The following is a 16,232-nucleotide window of genomic DNA, read 5'->3' as shown; positions in this document are numbered from 1 at the left end:
CAAGGACACTATAAAGTCTTCTCTGCGTGGCTATCAACAGAGTCTCCAGACCAAATTCATATCTGGTGCTATGCACATGTAATATATTTAGTACCGGCAGATACTACAAAGGTTGTGATTGCTACTGCATCGCTATTCGCTTTAATGAATGACATCGCAGTGTTTATTCGGGAGTCATATCAACGTATGAATACATTGGAAAGTCAGGACAGTCACCATCGAAGACTCTCTATGATTGGCGAAACTCGCTGGTGGTCTAAAGATGCAGCACTGAGAAAAGTATTTGGATCATTTTCAAATCTGGATTCTGCTTTGTATATTGACCTTATATTACATATTATACCTTATACACTGGCAAAGATTCAAGAGAACTAAACCTGAGGTGCAGTAAAGGCGAACGCATATACACAATTGCTGCTTAAATACGAGACAGTTCTCACAGCTCAAATCTTTCTGCGCATATTCGAATTGACATCACCATTGTCAAAATATCTATAAACAAGCAGAATGGACATCTTAATAGCTCATCACATGGTGTCTGTAGCACAGGAGAAACTCAAAAAGTGTGTAAGAGATTACGATGTTGTTAAGAAAACAGCAGATCATTTTGTAGAGTGGGCAAATGACAAGCTGCAAGAACTGGAAGACAGTGAACTTGAAGTGCAGGCCGCTCTGTCTGAAAAAAAAGGTTAAGGAAAAAGAAAACCATGGCAGGCGAGTCAGCTCAAAATGAAAACATATCTGCCGCTATTACAGCCTATAAAATACATGTCCACAACATAATCCTCGACACAAATCACCGAGAGCATGCACCGCCGTTTTCTCGTCAGCGGAACATTATATGCCAACTGCTTGTCTGGACCCTAGGAACTTCTCCGACATAAGAGATTGTGGACTTAAGACACCAGTGATGGAAGAATTAAGCAAACGCTTGCTCAAAATTTGATAAAAGTGTATTAACTAATCTAGCTTTGCACTGGGACAAGCTGAAGACATCAGCACTAGAAGAATACACAGTCAGGGTGGCAAGAGAAACACCTGTGGAAGACAAGAAGAGTAAGGAAAGTGATGACATGGAAATGGAGCTGGTGAATAAGCCATGCTCAGCATGTAAGAGCTGCACTATTTGTTGCTATCAAATTCTACAGCGACACAATTTATTAACAGATGCCTACAACGCGATTGGCCTAGGTTACAAATTCCCACTGACTATCTTTCACGCAAGTTGCCTGTGAGAGAAGCTTCTCCACCTTGAAGTTTATCAAGAAGACTGAGGAGCACTGTATCACAGGAACACTTGGAGACTTTCATGCTGATGGCAACAGAAAAAGACATTCTTATGAATCTTGATTTGGATGCAGTAAAATCGACAGTTGCAGAAAGGAGTGAACTCCTGCGACATCTGCTCATTGCGTAAGGTAAGATACAATTACTTTCTTATTTGTATAGCTTTATACAAGAACAATTATATTGAGTTTAATATCTGAATAATGAAGCAGGCGTTATTTAAAAGTATATTACCTCATCCTAGTAATGCATACAGGTTAAGCCCCGTTAAAAAAAAAAAAATTACTTAACTTTTTTTTATTATTTTTTTTTTTTTAAATCGATATTACATACATGTATGTACGATGTATAATAAGTAATTAATTATTATATTTAAATACAATAAAACTGTATATATAGTGTTTTAACTAAAAACATTATATGCTTGCTAAAAAAAAAAAAAAAAGTTTGATAGGAGTACATAAAAATAAATTTGGCTTAGAGCCACAGGCCTGAACGCAGGCCAGTGTGCTTTAAATGCCAGGGTTGATTTTTAGTCCCAGTCCGTCACTGCACATTTCTAATTATTTATGTCTAGTCCCACTGTCGGCAAGGTGACACACAAAAAAAGTTAATAAAACATAAAAAATACTACTGTCTCACCTTAAGATGTCTTGACAGCAACCGGATTAGAGAAAAAAAAAAAACTCCAAAAAACGGGGAACACAAGAATAACTACACTGAACAAAAATATAAATGTAACATGTAAAGTGTTGGTCCCATGTTTCATGAGCTGAAATAAAAGATCCCAGAAATGTTCCATACGCACAAAAAGCTTATTTCTCTCAAATTTTGTGCACAAATTTGTTTACATCCCTGTTAGTGAGCATTTCTCCTTTGCCAAGATAATCCATCCACCTGACAGGTGTGGCATATCAAGAAGCTGATTAAACTGCATGATCATTACACAGATGCACCTTGTGCTGGGGACAATAAAAGGCCACTCTAAAATGTGCAGTTTTGTCACACAACACAATGCCACAGATCTCATGTTTTGAGATAGCGTGCAATTGGCATGCTGACTGCATTAATGCCCACCACAGCTGTTGCCAGAGAATTGAATGCTCATTTCTCTACCATAAGCCACCTCCAATGTTGTTTTAGAGAATGTGGCAGTATGTCCCAACCGGCCTCACAACCGCAGACCAAGTGTAACCTCACCAGCCCAGGACCTCCACATCCGGCTTCTTCACCTGCACGATCGTCTGAGAACAGCCACTCGGACAGCTGATGAAACTGTGGGTTTGCACAAACGAAGAATTTCTGCACAAACTGTCAGAAACAGTCTCAGGGAAACTCATCTGCGTGCTCGTTGTCCTCACCAGGGTCTTGACCTGACTGCAGTTCGGCGGTGGGGTTATGGTATGGGCAGGCATAAGCTACGGACAACGAACACAATTGCATTTTATCGATGGCAATTTGAATGCACAGATACTGTGACGAGATCCTGAGGCCCAATGTCGTGCCATTCATCCCCCGCCATCACCTCATGTTTCAGCATGATAATGCACAGCCCCATGTCGCAAGAATCTGTACATAATTCCTGGAAGCTGAAAATGTCCCAGTTCTTCCATGGCCTGCACACTCACCAGACATGTCACCCATTGAGCATGTTTGGGATGCTCTGGATTGACGTGTACGACAGCGTGTTTCAGTTCCCGCCAATATCCAGCAACTTCGCACAGCCATTGAAGAGGAGTGGGACAACATTCCATAGGACACAATCAACAGCCTGATCAACTCTATGCGAAGGAGATGTGTCGCGCTGCATGAGGCAAATGGTATTCTGTGGCAAAGTGCCCGCCCGTGTGTATTTTGTGTTGTGTGTTAATGTTGGTGTATAGTCATTGGTACACAGGATATAACTGGGTCTGTGTAACACAAGTGTTTAAAATGTATATTTGTATTTAGGCATGAGGATTGCACAGCACTTCACGTGCAAGTAAAATGTAATAATATGTGAGCACGGGGAATTGCACTTTATTCATTCACGTGCAGTTGTACTGCGACTCCAATTGAATGATTGATTGCTAATTGAGTCTCGGTACAGCTGCATAAAAGCTGCATGTTTTCACCCACTCTGGGTTGTGTGTTCGGTGAGTGGAGAACGGGATTGGAGACGAAGGTAATAATAAGAATAAGAATCATTAAATCAGCTCACCGTGTTTGTTTGTTTAGTCTGTTTTGTTTGTCTCTTGTTTTGGCGAATGTGCTGTGTCCTGTGTTTTTTGTTTGTTACAACCTTTTTATTTTCTGTTCTGTTTATTTATTAAATGCTGAGCGAGACCATTCGCTCAGCTCCACCAAACTCCACCTCTCTCTGTCGTTTATTTCCTGTTTATGGTCTGACGTCACCCACTGCAGCCGTCTTTGTGACATGGTCACACTAGATACTGACTGGTTTTCTGATCCACGCCCTTACATTTTATTTATTTTTTTTTTTTAAAGTATCTGTGACCAACAGATGCATATCTGTATTCCCAGCCATGTGAAATCCATAGATTAGGGCCTAATGAATTTATTTCAATTGACTGATTTCCTTATATAAACTGTAACTCAGTAAAATCTTTTAAATTGTTGCATGTTGCGTTTATATTTTTGTTCAGTGTATTTACAAAGTCTGTGCTCTCTCCAGAGCTTTTTTCTGTTTATTCTGAAATATTATTGCATCCACATTTTCCAGTTTCAAAGAAGAACAGAGTTTGTTCACAAGAATCCCTGCTTTGCTGAACACGCGCTCGCTCGGGACTGATGTTGCAGGGATACTTTGCATGCTCTTTGCCAAGGCTGCTAAGTTGGGAAAGCGTGTCTGGTTATTTTTCCACCAAATCTGGGGATCTTCGCTGATGTTTAATGGAGTTTCAGAAGCATACATCGTCATCTCTTGTTGGATTAAGGTTTCCTTGGAAGTAGTGTGTGTTTGTTGCCGTCCACAAAGTAACAATTACATTGCTTGTTTGGTCTTCGTTTTCTTTTTAACAGGTAAGTCCTCTGTGCTGCACTCACTTGTACAGGCACGATTTGTCATTTTTGAGGTTGTCCTCCACCAGCCTCACTAGTTTGGAAGACAGTGCTTCAGACACGCGGGCTTTGGTCTGTTCGGCTAGGAAATCCAGATGGTGAAATAGTGGGGTCAAGCAATGACACAAAAAGCAGTGGTATAATCACATTACCTGGGTCATTCAGCTGACGTAAACAAAATCGCTGAGACAAATTACTTACTAGCTTATCTCTCAAACTCGAGCTAACTGGAATTAGCAAATCAGTTCAATTTGAAGAAGACACTGTCTCCCCCTCAGGAACTTCAGTCAGTCTATTTTAACCCTGTTGCAAGTGGGTACCAAGAATTAGCCGTAATGTTTTTCTCTGCACTCAAAAGCACTTTAGCCAGTTCGAATGGCTGTAGTAGGGTGCTGTCTTACTAAATGATCCCGCAGGTTGGTGGTATTGCCACAAAAGCTTATTAAAACGCCACAAACAGTGCATTTTACTTTTCCATTTTGTTCTTTTGTAAAAAAAAAAAAAAAAAAAAAAAAAAAAAAAAAAAAAAAAACTTCCAAATGTCTGAAGATATTATTGAAAATGTAATTAAACTGACAGTTAACTAGCAAAATCTGATCCTGAAATGCCGCCTACCTCTAGTCCAGTGGTCTGCAAAGTAATTTTGGCATGGGCATAAACTGATCTTACTTGGACGTTTGTGGACACGCTGACTATTGCATAGGTTCTTATCTTATGCAGTGCCCTCTCATGAGAAGGTACGGTGTAAGATTTCTAAGAGTTTTACTGTGGTTATTCTTGGCTCACTCTAATAAGGCCAAGTCTCAGGCAGTAATTGTGTGTGCTGCGCTTATTCTTTAAATAATTGACATCAAATACGCAATACAAATATTTTTATGATATTTGACTCTCCTATTGGTTAAACTTACTGTCAGTACCTGCACATGAAACAGTTTATGTCCCACCCAGCTAACTTATGATTGGGCTTCCGAGAGACAATGGTTGATCATATCGCAGAAGCCATTCAGGAAAATAAAATGTTGCGTAGGTACAAGCACAGCATAAGTGAGCTGCACTGTCAATACACTTTTTTTTTTTTTTGTCATGTTTACCCTGAAAACATACGTGTTGCGTAGTGGGCGTGGGTTATTATTATTATTATTTAGACGAACCAAAGGAGAGCCAAGGAATAAGAGTGTAGATTTAAATTTTTCCAGTGCCTTTTTTTTTGTGGTTATTTTATCCATCAATGGTTATTCCAATGATTTGTCCCAGCCCTAATTTACAGTAAATACTGGCCATGACTTCCATAAAAATAAAATAAGGTAAAAAATTATATTAGATAGAAGTTTAGAAAGACAGATATTAAATAAACCTCCCAATTTACAAATGTCATTCTATGTTTGCTTTATAATGATTTTTCATTTTGTATTTGAATTTTGTTTTATATGTTACATTTCATATTTAGAAAAAACACAGTGCTCTAGTTATAATGCTCGAGTATTCCAACTGTCAATCTGTCAGCAAAAGTCTAGTCTTGCCAAGTTTAAAGAGAGAGTAACATACTTTTACCTTCATAGTGTTAACCCCTTTTTAAATTATGAACATGTTTAACCTTACTTGAAAAAGTTTGTACTGTGTTTTGGCATCATTCCTTAATTTAATACAATAGCAAACATTCAACCTGCATAGAAGCAGAATGAAATAAATACCTGTCCATTGATCACCCGAGTGAAGATTGTGTCCTTGTCCTTTAACCTCAGCTCCAGGTCCATGAATGTGAGCTTGTTAGTGCTAACCTCAAACTTGTCATTGGTGAAGAGAACACCCGATATACGGTTCAAACACTCTTCTGAAATCGTGCCTCTCTTCTTTGAAGTGGAGCACCATTCAAAACTTAATTAAAATGGGAAAGAATTTTTTTGTTTGTTTGTTTTGTGTTTTAATATTGAATATAAACTCAAAGTCAAATTCTTAAACTCACTAACTAAACCAGTCGTACTCAACTCTAGCCCTCGAGATCTATTCCAGTCCTGGTCTTTACTCCAGCCAGGTCCTAAATTAGTTAATTGCCTCTTAACAGCTTCAAATAAGTACAATAGAACCTGCTTGGAGTGAAAATCTGGACTGGATTAGATCTCGGGGGCCAGAGTAGTGTACAAATCAACTAAACCACTGTTCCAACTCTGTTTACCTAGACTTTCCATAAATATCTGAATACCTGCGTTTTTAATGCATTTCATTATACAGTACACCCTCGCTACAACGCCCTTCATTATAACAAACCTTAAGCGACAATGAACCTGGACCCCAAATTAAAAAAACAAAACAAAAAAAATATATAAAACAAATACTGACAACATCCCAGTCTGTATGCACGGGATGCCACCTCTGCACTGAAGTCAACTCTTTTGTCTTAAATTTCCAGTTTTGCTTCATGTTGCAACAAAACTGGAAATTATACTGATTGTTTAAAAAAAAAGAGTAACACATGCATATCTCTGCATATGGGTTGTCAAAAAACACTCTTTTTTTGGCTTGTTCAGCAACCATGAGGCAAAGCAACAACAAAAAAACTTGAGGAACTCTGTTAATCTTTTCTGTTGGGTTGATTTGGAATAAAGTGTGAGATTCTTGCATGTAGCATTAAGATTTGTTGCACTTTGAAATGATTTATGTGAGATTGATTTTGAATAAAAGTTCAGCTTCAAATTAGGTTATTTTTGCTTTTTACACTGAATTTTAATTATTTAACGAATAGGATAAAGCAAAAGGCAGAATAGTTCATACATGAGATGAACAGGTACATGTAATTCTACTTTTATTCAGAATCTCATCTCATTAACTTACTCCAAGAGTTTATCTTTCATTTTGATTGTGCTTTTGCTATAATGAACTTCGATACAACGAACAAAAGGTTTGGACCCCAACAGGTTTGTTAGAGAGGGTGTACTGTATTAGCAATCACTAAATACTTTGATACTGAACATTTTTATGATAACGCTCTATCGCATGGTCTCCGAAAATGTTACATTGATCCCACGTCTAGTAAACATTATCTTACTCTTCCACAGTTGTGTAAGGTATCAAGCGTCCATTCCAAAAACATTCAAATATGGGCCTTTTGCCCCTTCCTCCTTTTTCACTCAGCATGGAGTCTTCGTCATCATCGTCAGATTTACCTAATTAATGAGGGGAACAAAAATATCACCCTCAGAACATGTATCTCATCTCTGATGTAGACAAACACTGCTAACAAACAGGGGACTTTCCTTCATTTCCAAGCTAATCTCTAATGGCAAGGACAGATTATTATCTGTATTACTGAGGATGTGCAGTAGAGGTGCATGCAACTTATTTTTCATGTACTTCATATTTTCAGATCTTCAGAGATAGAAAATAAATAAATATATATATATATATATATATATATATATATATATATATATATATATATATATATATATATATATATATATATATATAATTTGTTTCCCTAACCCCAAATCAGGATACAAGGAAGAACAAAACTGATCTTTTCAAGAACCCATGTGTTTTACTTTTAACAAGAACATTTCGATTCTAAAAATCATTCTAAAGTATATAATACATTTTTTAAAAGAAGTAAAACTAGCAAATTAATAGTGGCAGGGAGTTACAAATCCTAAGCCTAGGAGTCTAGTGATTACGGCAATTCCTACAGGTCCGACTTACTTGACAGGCCAACTGGGTCTTCAGGATAGGTTTCCCTGTCATAAAGGAAAGGATGATACCGGATGAGTCCTTCTACAACTCCATCTCCATCAACATGTGTCACGAACTCAAAGCTGTCTGCTGATGAACTGTTGTATAGAGTCTGCATATCATCCTTTATGTCTCTCAGGTTAATCACCTTTGGAACCTTTCCCTTCTCAAACATTGAGATCTAACATGAAGAGAACAAAAATCAATTTGAATGACCAAATAACCAACCATCAGTTAAAGAGCCAGCAAAAATGAATTGCTAGTTATTCATAAAGGTTAATGTTGATTGGTAAAACAAAGGGAAAAATGTTCCCCAGAAAAATAATTCACCAACAGTGTTGAAAAATGTTAAAAGCATCTTTAAGCAGTAATATGTCCTGGTGTAAGATTACCTGAATATCAATTTTCTGGACGGGGCCTGTGTTTTTAATTGAAGCTTTCGCATCACTCCCTTTTGGCCCATGAATGTAATAGTGATAAACATGCCTAAAAAAACGAAAAAAAAAACCTGGGCGTGAGGCGATATGAATTTTACACATCTGGAGTGCATTATTAAAACATATATATATATTAAAAAAAAAAATATATATATATATATATATATATATATAATATATATATATATATATATATATATATATATATATATATATATATATAAAAAATACATCCCACAACCTTCTAAACACATCATGTGGCCTGTTGTAACACAGAGAGCATCAGGATTAAAAAAAAAAAAAATGTTTTTTGCAAATATTACAATTTAAGGAACAGGAGTTTTTTTTAGGCTAGGACACTTACGCCAACTCTCTAGTCCACAGATGAAAGTTGTTTTTCAGATACTGCATATGATCTGTGTGGATCCCAGTAATCACAACAGCAGTAAAGCTTTCCTTGTTTTTCTCTTCCTTCACAAGACTGTGCAGGAACCTCTCATCATCACTGGTTATGTGGGATGAATCGCCAGGCTAGGAAGAAACATTCACCATAAACACAACTTGAATGGTCATAAAAATGCTTATAAAACAAGTCTTAATTATAACACTGCTATGGAGTACTTTTGGCAAGTACCCTACAACGATAAACATACCTTTCTGTTCCTGATGAAACCACTGTATATAGCCTCTTTATTCTTTTCCTTTTTTTCAAAGTCTTCTTTAGATAGAAGTAGTTCATGAGCATCTACAGAACTCGCCGGCTTGCTTATCATCTATAAATAAAGAAATATTTACATTTGGTTGATAATCCATTTCTTAATTCTTGCATATTTAAGTGAGCTATAAATCACACTGTCAAAAACAAACGAGAGGAAAGGATTGTTCCCAGTGAACACAGTGGGGTCTTGTTCAAATCTAATAGACAACTGCCAATTACAAAGTGGGCTCCAACTGTGCTACAGGTGGTTATAAAAAATATATATTTTTCTGTACTTACTCTAGTTGCTTGCCCAATGTAGAAAACAGCTTGCTTTCCGCCTACTCCAAAATAGGATATATCACTATTTAAACTGCGGGCCACTGGAGCGGGACGTACATACCCTGAATGATCACTATTTTAAAAAGGGGGGGGAAAAAAGAAAGTCTCTCTCAGTGATCACTGTACTACAATAAACAAATCATCCTTAGGTCATGTATAAGCAGCTTTAAAGACATAATGTAATAACTTACAACATTGGAGACACAAAAACCAGTAAATCAGAGACTGCAAACTCCATAAAAAAAGTAAAGGAAACAAAATTCAATTAACCCTTTCGCTACTGTGCTGCTAGAAATCGTTCACATATGAAGGACGATGTAACGGTGACATTAAACGCCAATTTTAAGCCTTTTTAAACAACCACTGGTTGCTTACCAAATGACCGACATCTCCAAAGGCTCCAACAACTAATCGGGGATGGTTTTATATACTTTCAAAATGAAAGTAAAAGTTAGACAGACAGAAAACTAGACAAGTGAGTTTTATAAGTAGAGGGAGAGAGAGAGGTGAAAATTGAAAGACTTGGGGAATATTACTTTTGTTGCAGTGTTTTATTGTACTCCACAATAAAAAAAAACATTTGATCACAAAAAAAAGATGATAGATAGATAGACAGATAGATAGATAGATAGATACCACTACAGTACTTGCATGCTTAAGTTGTACCTTCTTTCTTTTGCTGTCCTCCACAATGAAATCCTTATGGTCATGCTCACTTTATTCTGGGGTTTTGTGTGTAGGCATTTTTTTAATTTTGCCACAATTTGCAATTCTGTTTTAAATCATCCATTTCTTAACCGTAATACAGCTTTAAATCCTGCAAACAAGCCTCCACTCTTAATTATAATCTTGTTTTAAATCTTGCAAGCAGAGTTTCCAATAGAAATGTAGGAATGCGCTGCCACTCAATAGTTGGGGTCAGGAAGGAGGGATGTTGCCCAGCTGCACTTGGAAAAGTAGACTGCTTTTGAGGGTTTTTTTTTTTTTTTTTTTTAATGGGAAAGGTGTGGTCAGCTTGAACTGAGTAACCATTTCCACAGTTTTTCTGGTGTTTATTGGCTATACACCGATCTTTTTTTATCGGTTAAAACCAAAAATCAGAAAGCCTAGGTATATTTCATCAGAGTGAAAACTTTATTCTCTTAAAAATCTTCTCTCAGCTGTTTAGAAAGGTACTAGAAAGTTTTGGTAGATATTTATCGCCGATACACAAGCCAAAAGTTATGTCAGTCAGACCTCAAACAAGTAGAATGTTCACCATAGAGAAAGGGTTAAAATGAAACTTGAAATAGTGTATAAGTTTACCATAGTGTGTGCACCTTTATTATAGAAAAACATGAGACCCAAGATGATAAAATTAGGTAATATTTCAAGTAATCCTTCATTAGCTTAATGTCCTTTAACTTATAAACAAACCTTTCAAATTCTTGATCTCTTCTTGTAAACTTTGACAATCTGTAGACAGCCCAGTTGTTGAGCTGTTTAGAGGTCATACCTCTTCCGTTATCAATGACAGCTACAGCAGGTTTACCTTGCGATTCATCAAATAACTGAAAAGAAACAACATATTAATTACCTTTCCTCAAAGATCATATTTAACAAATGTTTGAAATATTAAAAATTACTGTACTCACAAATCTAAGGTCTATAGTTCTGACTCCACTAATGTGTGATGTTGCCGATAGTGAATTGTCTATCAATTCTGCAAAGGCAAAAGCTGCAGGAGGAAAAACATAGAAACAGAAAGACCTGTAATGTTAAGCTGCATCTCTTTAAGGCAAGGTCGTTTCAATATTGGCGGGCAACACAACAGTTAAGTGCCATTCAGGGCAATAGTCATTGCTCAGATTTCCTCACCCAACACGTATCCTATGTTTCTGGAATGGTACCAAGATACTTGTTGAGCAATGGATTTGATTTCATTAAAATGGGCAACATATGCCCAAAGTCAGTCATTAGGCATTGAAGAAAATTAACCCCTTTTTGGGGTCCCACTATACTGGTGAGACAAATGTATTCAGAGATACCAATATATTTAGTAAGAAAATATTTATTCAGTTTTCCAAATATTTGGTTGATGAATATTATGCGCAGTCCACCAAATACAGAATGTATGACCACTCTGCTATCCTTACCATTTTAAACTACATTGAATTTGTAGACAGAGTAGTTTAGCACTTACGTAGAGACTTTTGGCCTTCACTGGCATAATACTCATACATTCCACTCTTAACGAGCGTGTCATAGTGTGGAAGGAATTCAATACGCTCTCTTATTGCTGATGGCAAAATCTGATCAACAGACTGAAGCAGGTATAATGTACTTCCATCTTGAATCTCACCTGTAAAACAGGAAAAAAATAGATATTTCAGATCCACAAATCTAAAATAACTATCTTAAATATTGAACTGTCATTAAATGTGGCTTAAATAAGTGTTCACCAAATGAAATGTGTAATTGATAGATAATTATGTACATTAAAATGTACCAAGTACCACATTTTGCACTTTAGGTCCATTTTAGACCCTTAAGACTAAGTAGCGGGGTTTCCAAAACTTATAGTGTTACACTTCCCCACGTACAACACAACTGTCTAATTAAAGGGGAACCCAAACACCTCTATCTAACTTTATGCCAAATTACTCTTTTATACATCTAAATACAGAATTGACAAGTAGTTTTCAGATTTAGTAATAAGGAATAAGAAATGGTTCGTTTTGAGGTTAAAAGTACATTTTTCACATTTGGGCATTTCCGTGACCAATCGGCTCGATGACGTCATAGTGAACATATTTTCATACTTGTGACTGTGACCATTGGTTTTGCAGTGTAGAGCGTGCGAGACAGTTAATTAAATTGATCATTATGCCCTGCCGATGTGTTGCACATGGTTGTAGCAACACAAACGAAGGCAGAATTAAACTGCACAAGTGGCCAAGGGTTGCCAGGGTTTGGACAGTATTTGTCCAGAAAACGAGCGCCTTCTGGAGGAAGCCGACAAAATGGTCGCACTTGTGGTTGGCCCATTTTGAGTAGCAGTGCTACAAAACAGCGATTGCTTGGTCCTGTGGTATCCAGCCTCAACTGAGAGTCGATGCGTATCCCACAATTAGACCGAAGATGGAATAAGTGGTAGCGAAATCAATACCATCTCATTATAAATGTGTCTGATTTCAATACCAGTGAGGGCTTGTCTGCGGGTATGCCTGCTTCTGTTACCATTAGATTTACTGGCGTCAGCTGCCGTTTCTTTGACCCACGAAGAGGAAGACAGTGTGAATCTGGACCCCAGTTATTCCACAGTATTCACTTCAACCCCCAAATTAAAGAAACGGTTACTAGATGGAAGATCTTTGAAAGAGAGATAATAAAAGGGTGAGTAGCCGTGTCACATTGCCCCTGCTTTACATATATTTATGTAATGCGCACTTTAAATATTATATATTATTGTAGCCTATATTCATTTTTATTTATTTTTTAAATGTGCGTTTATTTACAATATTTGTCAGCAGACCCTGCGCGTATATTATATTAATATCATTAGATAAGGATATGGTATACAATGCAAAACGTTAGAAAACAAACAAGCAGAAGTACAGTGCACTGCATCCTGATTGCAATGTAAAATGTACTATTTTAATGGAAAAGCATCATTCATTACACCATTTTTTCTTCTATTTCTGCATTTGCTAAGTTTAAAAAGGTTTGTCTCCAGACAGAACGTGTTTTACGAAATATGTGTTTGTACTTCTCTCAAAATATGTGATTATTCAGTGCAGAGTGCAGTGCTTGCGTCCTTCACCACAAGAGTGAAGGAGTAAAGAAAAAACGGACTGTTTCGACATCACCAGATATCCTTGATTTAATTAAGAAAAGGACATGGATTAACAATGTTAGTTACAGTTTTAAAAGGGAGGTAGAGGGAACAGAAATAAACGTTGAAAAGTAACAAGCCTATAACAAGAGTATTTAAAAGAATGACATTTAACGAACCATGAAACAAAATAATAATAATTTGTTTTGTAATACAACGTAATAGGAAGGGTTTTATCCAAAGCGACTTAGATTTGTACCAAGTTATATAGTTGGGCATTTTTTACATACTGAGCAATCTGACTCAGTGAAGGCTACCCGTAGTGTATTTTTTTTTTTTTGTTTGTTTTTAAGTAACATTTAATAAAAAAAATTACTTCAGATCAATTGGTATTCAGTTAGTTTATACACGTTGTAGTATTAATACAAATAAAAATAAAAAATTTACCAGTCTGTGTTATGTAGGCGATCGCCTTCATCGATGTCTGACTCGCTTGTCAGATGCATTGCTTTCTATGATATGATATGGCTGTATGCCACACACATCAACAATGAGCCCACCGTCATCAAGCAAACTGCCCTCCCTTACACTCAATTTCATTAACTTCTGAAGTAGTCAGTGAAATCATAGCTTCTCTCCAGTATTTTCAATAATATTCACCATCTTTTCCACCACTGATTTCACTCTGTGACATCACAAGTCAGACCTACTGAAACGCTGTTTGTAACCCAGAAAGGAGTTGTACAAAATCCAATATTTACATTTTCATATCAAATCAGAACAGGAAGAACATATTTTTGTGTTTAATAGAACAAAAAATGCATTTTGGTTCCCCTTTAACGTACTTGTCATTTTTCTTTTCACTGTTAACATCCTGACAGCTTGCGCTTAAAGATTTTTTTTTTTTTTAGTAAAAATAACCATTCATTCATCAGCAGACGAATACTCATGCATCAGGTATATGAAGCGAGGTGCAAATGACCCCCACATACATATACACTGTAAACTTAATGTAAGCAAAAAAACAAAACACAAAAATGGTTTATATTATTTAAATGATGTATTGAATGTTGTTTTATTTAAATAAAAATCAATACTGTGCAGCGACCAACAGTAAATGGCATTAAAATCGAAACAAATAAAATATGATATTGTACATGGAAATTCAAATTCAGTACAAAATCTAGTAATACATAACCAAATCAAACAATTTGTCAACACACACTTGTGTTTCAATAGGACATTGCAGTATGCTTAAAAAAATAAAACAATACTTTTAAAAGGATCTTGGGGGTATAGTGAAGTCATCAATAAAAGTACCCCATCAATTTGGTGAGGCAATTAAAGAGGCAAACAGAATGGTAGGTTGTATTGCAGAAAGTGAGGAATACAAGTCTAGAGGTTATGCTCAGGTTATGCAATGCCCTAGTTAGACCCCACCTAGAATACAGTGCAGTTTTGGTAACTTCACAAAAAAAAAAAAAAAAAAAGCACTCCAAATTAGAGAAAGACAACCAGGCTGATCCCAGGACTTAATGACAAGCTATGATGGAAGGTTAAAATAATTAAATCTCTTCAGCCTAGAAAAAAAGAAGGTAAAGAGGAGATTTGACTGAACTCCATAAAATCATAAATGGTAAGTTAACCCAAGACACTTCTTCAAATGAACACCAAGAGTAGAATATGTGGGCATAAAAGGAGTAAAAGTTTACAGCGGAACGGAGGAAGCACTTGTAAAGTTATAAATGCATGGAATAACCTACCATGTGATGTAGTAGGATCTAAAACTTTGAAAATAAAAAAAGATAATATTCTGTCTTTTTAATTTAGATCCCCCTAGCAGGAGCGAATGGTGTGCCAACAAGGGACGGCCCTTGATGGGCCGAACAGCCTTTTCTCGTTATCAGTCTTTCTTATGTTATCAGTTTCAAAAGTCTGATAGATGGGGGGCACATTTACCCCAAATTTACTCTCCGAGTCATCCATTTAACAGAAGCTTTTTTGCAATTCACGAAAAATATTTGTATCATTCTAAAACTAAAAGTGTTCTCCATAGGGCTAAAAATTTATATGACAAGCTAAATCAATAATTTTAGAAACACACCCTTCTACATTTCTCCATGTATCTCTCTGCAATCTGCTCTGCAAGTGTACAAAGCTGCACTATAGTGGTAGGTAGAGATGCAAGTAGGACTACCCAAAACAGAGGGTAAAAAAAAAAAAAAAAGAGATTGGATTTCTACATCAGCAGTCCATACCAGTGTTTCTCCATTAAGTGCCCAGGGCGGCAATAAACCGCAGATCAGGGGCTGGTTGTACAAAGGTATTCGATCCTGATGCTTCGAGATGTGGGTTTTACCAAAAGGATCAGCACTGATCCTGCGCTCAGTTTTGGGTCAAGATCTGATCCTGCTCCAGAGCGGATCAGTTTGATCAGCGCTTGATCTAATGATTTTTTTTTTTTTTTTTAATAAATTCAGGAATTTTAGCTACAAAGGCATATTTCATTATTTTTATTATACAAACCTACTGTTTACTGTCAAACACAGACAGAACGCAAGTAGGAGTAGGAGATGTTATGAATTATTAATATTTTTCTTTGTACTTTCTACATAAGCATAATTTTATTTCATTATTTTATACATTTAGGTCATAATTAGAATAACAATGTAAATGTATTTACTGAATGATTAGGAAGTAGAGGGTGACACTATATACAGTGCCATGAAAAAGTATCTGCCCTGTCTTATATTCTGCATTTTCACATATTTTTGACACTGAATGTTATAAGATCTTCAACACAAATCTAATATTAGATAAAAGGGACCCTGAGTGAACAAAAAAAACACAACATTCTGATACTTATTTATTA

The 16,232-nt window shown here is 36.4% G+C and overlaps 1 protein-coding gene across 1 annotated transcript in view; it reads right to left on the bottom strand.

Moving 5' to 3' along the window:
* smchd1 (structural maintenance of chromosomes flexible hinge domain containing 1) overlaps positions 1–16,232 on the bottom strand; it is an 86,545-nt gene that overhangs the window by 54,871 nt on the left and 15,442 nt on the right. The window contains exons 3-12 of the mRNA XM_041245386.1: positions 11,729–11,887; positions 11,181–11,263; positions 10,963–11,096; positions 9,505–9,619; positions 9,161–9,280; positions 8,872–9,038; positions 8,463–8,556; positions 8,041–8,251; positions 7,391–7,508; positions 6,039–6,222 (exon numbers count right to left, since the gene is read on the bottom strand). Coding sequence (XP_041101320.1) covers positions 6,039–6,222; positions 7,391–7,508; positions 8,041–8,251; positions 8,463–8,556; positions 8,872–9,038; positions 9,161–9,280; positions 9,505–9,619; positions 10,963–11,096; positions 11,181–11,263; positions 11,729–11,887 — 1,385 coding nt within the window. The remainder of the gene's footprint in view (positions 1–6,038; positions 6,223–7,390; positions 7,509–8,040; positions 8,252–8,462; positions 8,557–8,871; positions 9,039–9,160; positions 9,281–9,504; positions 9,620–10,962; positions 11,097–11,180; positions 11,264–11,728; positions 11,888–16,232) is intronic.

The sequence above is a fragment of the Polyodon spathula genome, chromosome 3 (genome assembly GCF_017654505.1).
Source record: "Polyodon spathula isolate WHYD16114869_AA chromosome 3, ASM1765450v1, whole genome shotgun sequence".
Classification (NCBI taxonomy): domain Eukaryota; kingdom Metazoa; phylum Chordata; class Actinopteri; order Acipenseriformes; family Polyodontidae; genus Polyodon; species Polyodon spathula.
This window is presented reverse-complemented; position numbering and strand designations above follow the sequence as displayed.